General features: G+C 48.8%; 1 protein-coding gene across 1 annotated transcript in view; it reads right to left on the reverse strand.

Annotated features, from left to right (window-relative positions):
* The window catches only part of FANCA (FA complementation group A), a 76,199-nt gene extending 70,886 nt beyond the window's left edge, over positions 1-5,313 (reverse strand). Inside the window, 4 exon segments of the mRNA XM_038367988.2 lie at positions 967-1,039; positions 3,877-3,986; positions 5,156-5,282; positions 5,284-5,313. Coding sequence (XP_038223916.2) covers positions 967-1,039; positions 3,877-3,986; positions 5,156-5,282; positions 5,284-5,313 — 340 coding nt within the window.
* Positions 5,314-6,006: the final 693 nt, after the last annotated feature.

The raw sequence follows: 6,006 nt of genomic DNA on the forward strand, positions 1-6,006 counted from the left end.
CTCCTTCCCATCCTTCTCTATTGCACACCCTCTGAAATCCCCCCACACTTCTCATGTCAGGGGCTAAAGCCCCCGTTCCTCCCTCCCATCCATACCAGGGCCTCTGTCTGCCCGCCCCTCACCCTTCCCAGGTCTGAGTGTGCTCCCATACCTTTTCCCACCATGCCAAGGACACTGTGTGCCTCCATTCTTCTTGTGTCTCCCCATCCTTATTCTCCTCCTCTCTCTCTTTAAGAAGGAGTACTTGTGGCACCTTAGAGACTAACAAATTTATTAGAGCATAAGCTTTCGTGAGCTACAGCTCACTTCATCGGATGCATTTGGTCTGCTTATGCTCTAATAAATTTGTTAGTCTCTAAGGTGCCACAAGTACTCCTTTTCTTTTTGCGAATACAGACTAACACGGCTGCTACTCTGAAATCTCTCTCTTTAGAGGATGTCAACATTTTTAAAGTGAACTGGCAGAACTAAAATGAGGGGCATTGTTTGGAAGAATGTGGTAATGGCTGCCATCAACCAGCTCTTTAATCCAAAGCAAATTACAGAGCTGGTTGAAGCTGCTAGCTCTGCTAAACAGATGCCAGGGGCTCTGCATAGCCCTTATTTGTTTCTCTGTTCTGATTGTCCCATTTTCACCAAAAGCAATAGTTTTCTACCCTTGATGCCTAGAGCATTCCCTGAAATTTTGGAACCAATCAGATGTAGTGTTCAAAAGTCACCCTGTAAGACTTTACAAGCTAGGCTAGGAATAGGAAACGTGGCTTGCTGCTGTCCTAATTCTACCCAAAAGAGAACCACTGTACTCAGTATATACTTGCAACTATATATCTATTTCAGAGAAGAATAACTAGCAGACTGATAGAGAGAACAAGAAATTAATGGCATATGACAAGTAGAAATTCAGTGTGTCAGGAAAACTTAATTTCCGTCTCTCTCTTGGACAGATACTTCCTCACTCACGCTCACCTACAAATGATTCTGAGAAAGCATTTTGAGGCTCCGGACCACTCTGTTCAGTTGATTTACTGGAACTCTCCACCTAGAAACAAAATAAAGTCTTTTAAATCTCTATATGTACATGTATATAAATATATTACCTTTATATGGCATCTTCCATCTGCAGCATTCTAGAAATCTGAAGCAACTGAAATAAAACTAATGTTAAATAATACCACCTAGCTCTTATATAGTACTTTCCATCGGTAGATCTCGAAGCACTTTACAGAGGTCAGTATCATTATCCCCATTTTACAGATGGTGAAACTAAGGCAGGAAAATAACTTGCCCAAGGTCACCCAATAGGTACATGGAAGAGCAGGAACAGAGTCCAAGTCTCCCGAGTCCTAGTCCAGTTGCTCCTTCCACTATGCCATTGGTAAAATGTGACAAAAAAATGTTAGAAACTAGAAAAAGTCAGTTTCCTTTTAAAAGGTGATTATTCTATAGTACTCCTTAGAAAGGAAAGTTCCCAGAGAATAAATTCTAGGAAGTACCTGGTCTGCCTATAAAAGTCCTCAAAAGCAAAGGCTTTCTCCAACCTGAGAGTGCAAGATAATGCACAAGAAGTCAGAAACTTGGCATGACATGCATGTATGCATCTCACACATGTCTATAAAGACAGTCACATTATGGAATCCTGGGTGGCTATTAAGAGAAAGCTGATAATCTCCAATAACTTTTTACTCTATTCACTATAAACCAGAGGCTTTTGAAGTGTGGGGCATGCACCTTTCGGGGTGGTGAGGGAGTGATGAATTATCAGTAACGAGCCATGCTAAAAGACCAGGGTCAGGATGGGGCTCTGTCTGGTAGGGGAAGTAGTAGTCAAGACCACCTATACAGAGTCCAATCTGAGACCAGGCTCCCTACCTGTCTTGGTCCCTCAGTGCTACAGCAGCCACTGACGGGCACTTACCCTCCTTGCTGGGTAGGCCAGCAGGGACTCCGCTAGGAGGGAGCCAAAGGCTGCACCCCAGGACTGCTGACCACCTGCTGGACAGAGCCCCCTCCTGACCCTGGCCCTTCAGCGCAGCCCCTGGGCACATCCACTTGCTCTCCTAGAGGGAACCTGTGCAAGGGAAGTGGACAGTGCCATACTGAAGGGCCAGGCTGTGTCAGTGCATGGCCCAGTGCTCACAGGGTACAGGCTTTGGCTCCCCTGCTGACCCTGGCTCTTCAATGTGGCCTCGTTTGTTTATCCTGAGCAGGATGGGAGCCAGACAAGCAGAAAACTGGGTCCCAGCAGCTGAGACTGCCCAACTGCTGCAGGGCAAGAAGTCTTCAACAGCAACCTGGTGAGTACCCCTTCCTCTACATCCCCTATGAGTATAGGAAACCCCTCCCCCCAAGGGTACCAAGCACCCCTCCTCCCACCACATTTCTTAGAAAGAGGTGGGCATGCATGGGACATGAATCTCCAAAGGAGGGGCTCAGCAAAAAAGTTTGGGAACCTCTGCAATAGACTAAGCCAGTTCCGATCCCAACAAAGAGGATGAGTAATTTACCACCTGTGACATTCTGTACCTGAGGGGAAAACCCTGCACCCCCAGGTTCATCCTTATAATATGATTGCGTGGTATCCAATGCAAAGTTTGTCATGTCAGGTGTCTTCTGAAGGCTCATGATGCACTAAGCACTGTTGTTACAGTAATGTTATAGGTTGTAATTTCACGTATATAGTTATGAGGCTGAAAATGTGCCCTCATGGCTTAAAACAGGCCCAGGCAAAACTCTCCAAGAGCAGAGGGGCAATTCACACTTCATCAGGGCATGTATGGGACAAACCGAGCCCAGCCACAGGAACAAAGGACACTGGCCCAGGCAGCAACAAAGGATCTGCTGGACTCTGAAGTAAGTCACCCCCCTTGCTTTGTGCAGTTTTGGTCTGCAATGAGGGAATGCTCACCTGACTGAAGGGGGAGGAGGCAAAGCCAAGAGGGAAGAATGCACTTGATAAAAGGGAGACATGTTTGCCATACTCTTCCTCTCTCTTCCACCTTCATCTACAGACACCACCACCAAGTGACTAAAGCACGTATCAAAGGGGAGAGCCTGGCTGAAGGGCAACAAGCCAGTCTGTGGTGAGAAGCATTTAAATTTGTAAGGGCACTGAAAGTGTTAAAATCGCTGAGAATGTGTTTTGCTTTTATTTCATTTGACCAAATCTGACTTATGCTTTGACTTATAATCACTTAAAATATATCTTTGTAGTTAATAAATTTGTTTGTTTATTCTACTTGAAGCAGTGCATTTGATTTAAAGCATATCAGAGACTCCCCTTGGGATAACAAGCCTGGTGCATACCAATTTCTTTGTTAAACTGATGAACTGATATAAACTTGCAGTGTCCAGTGGGCATAACAGGACTCTGCAAGACAGAGGTTCCTATGGTTGTGTCTGGAACCAGAGATATTAGCTAGTGTTATTGGGTTGCACAATCCAAGGAGCAGCTTATATGCCAGAGGCTGTGCGTGAACAGCCCAGGAGTGGGGGATCTCACAGCAGAGCAGGGTAATGCTGGCTCTGAGAGTCAAGGACTGGAGTGGCTGAGCAGATCACCGGTCCAGATAACACCAGAGGGGAACATCACACCACCATACTTCAAATTTTAATTAGCTCTATATAACCCTAACCGCACTTTTAGGCCACAATAATAAAGAACGAATGAATGTAAATCTCATTGCTAAAAGGAAAACCACTAGTCTTTTAGTTTTCTTTTACACCTGTCTCCCACATGTTCACTTACTGAAGGTATTCTGCTTATGCGACATGCACCTTAGACCTATATCTGAAAGACTTGTATGGAGACCAAACTTCAGAGGGTTCTACAGAAACCCAAGATATGACTGCTAAATTCAAAACTGCCAGCTGTCTTACCTCCAGCAAGAGGTCATTCAAGTTCTGATGGCAACTCAGGAGGTGAACAGCTGCTTTCTGAAACTCCTGTCCACTGTCAAATGTGGATTTCTGTTTCTTGACTCTTCCTGCTAAGAAATTTTTTAAAAAATAAATAAACTAAAGGTTTACTTAATGGCCTGTTTTCTGCTGTTTTATTTCTAAAATGCGTAAATTTTGTGCTCATGAAAAGGAATGGTTGACATTGGCAAGAGCCAGACACAGTGTGGGCTAACGCTACACAGTTATGCTGAAGTCTGCCTTCTGATCCCCAAGGCTTCTCCTTAATTTGGACCAGATCACTTTGTACAGAAACTGCCAATTGTGCCAAACCAGAGACAAAGACAAGGAATATAAGGTTTCAGAGTAGCAGCCGTGTTAGTCTGTATTCGCAAAAAGAAAAGGAGGACTTGTGGCACCTTAGAGACTAACAAATTTATTAGAGCATAAGCTTTCGTGAGCTACAGCTCACTTCATCGGATGCATGTAGCTCACGAAAGCTTCTGCTCCAATAAATGTGTTAGTCTCTAAGGTGCCACAAGTCCTCCTTTTCTTTTTAAGGAATATAAGATTATTTTTAAATGAGACAGGCTGTTTGTTCCAAGTGCCGCCAAAACGCCTTCTGCCCTAGCTACAGCAAGACTGAAACTGACAGTTTTAGGGTTACTTCGAATCGAATCTCAAAATGAACCAAACACCGGGATAGACGTTTGGGGGGGGAAAAAAAGGGGGGGGGCGTGACGTGGGTACCCGCGAAGAAGAGGGCAGCAGCATCCCGCCCAGCCTGGGGAGGGCAAAGGCCAGGAAAGAGGGAGGTGCAACCGTCCAGGTACGGGGGGAGAGAGGGTTCAGGGAAGCGACCAGCGCCCGAGAGGCAGAGCGCGGCAGCTCCACAAGGCGGGAGAGACGGAAGAAGCACCAGCGCCCAGCTGTTTTTGGTTTCGAGTCTTGTGAAGTCGCCCCCTAGGACGCCCAAATCGGCCTACGAGCCCCCCCCCCCCGCAGCGCACAAAGAGCGGGGGCGGAGCCGCGCGCCGGCCCGCGCGGGGAAATCGCTGAACGGCTCTGCGGGGAGAGCCCCGCCCCGGGGGTGAGCCGAGCGATTCGCGCCCACATCCCACGGTCGGTCCCCCGGGGAGCCGGCGCTTTGCAGAGCGGGGCTGCGGCTGCCGCGGGCCACCGGCTCGGGCGCTCCCGGAGCGCGTCCCCTCGGGCGGCCGGGGCGGCCCGTGTGCGTTGAAGGCCCCTGGCGGCCACCTACCCAGCAGCTCGGAGAGAGCCCGGCTGCCGCTCCGCTCGCTCGGGCTGGCGGCCATCCCCGCTAGGCCGAGCGCCGCAACCGCCTTCTCCTCAGCGACGGCGCCGCGTCTGGCGACCGCCACTGTGCAAGCAACCAACCAGCCCGCCCTGCGCTCCCATTGGCTACGGCGCCCGCAAGTCGTCACCAGACATTGGCTAAAGGGCTCCGTCTGGCCCCGCCTACTGGTTTGTCGTGGCCGCCATCTTGGTAGTGGCCGTAATTGCCATGGAGTCCGCCATCTTGGTAGTGGCCGTAATTGCCATGGAGTCCGCCATCTTGGTAGTGGCCGTAATTGCCATGGAGTCCGCCATCTTGGTAGTGGCAACGGCCTCAGTATCCTTTCTCCCCAGTCCAGCTGTTTTTGAAGAGGCTCCTCGTTTGTGGTGGGGTTGGAGTTTAGGAACCAAGCCCACAGGGCGCTGTGTAGCTTGGATAAATAGTGGAGATTGGGTGCGAGGTGTCAGCAACTGTCTGAAGATTTGGGAGTGAGTAGGGTCTGCTGGTTTTGTCAGTGCTAGGAAAACTACCCCAGGCACATCTCAACTCCTCCCGAGCACAGTGTAGCTGCAAATGCAGCTAGTGGCAAAGCACATTCATGTTAGCAGGATGGTTGAAAGGATCAGGTTTAATAAGCAAGGTGGGGAAAGCTGGAAAATACTGGAGTTTCATCTCTACTTGGGATCCTCCTGCAAAACCTGAGTAGCTCCATTTGATACTGGGTCCCTCCATAGAAGTTTGAGAGAAAAGGAACCCTCCCCAGGCTACAGTTCTCTGCTGTTCCTCAGTCCCAGTTCTGCTGTGTAACCACTCTG

This window comes from Dermochelys coriacea, chromosome 12 (assembly GCF_009764565.3).
Source record: "Dermochelys coriacea isolate rDerCor1 chromosome 12, rDerCor1.pri.v4, whole genome shotgun sequence".
Taxonomy (NCBI): domain Eukaryota; kingdom Metazoa; phylum Chordata; order Testudines; family Dermochelyidae; genus Dermochelys; species Dermochelys coriacea.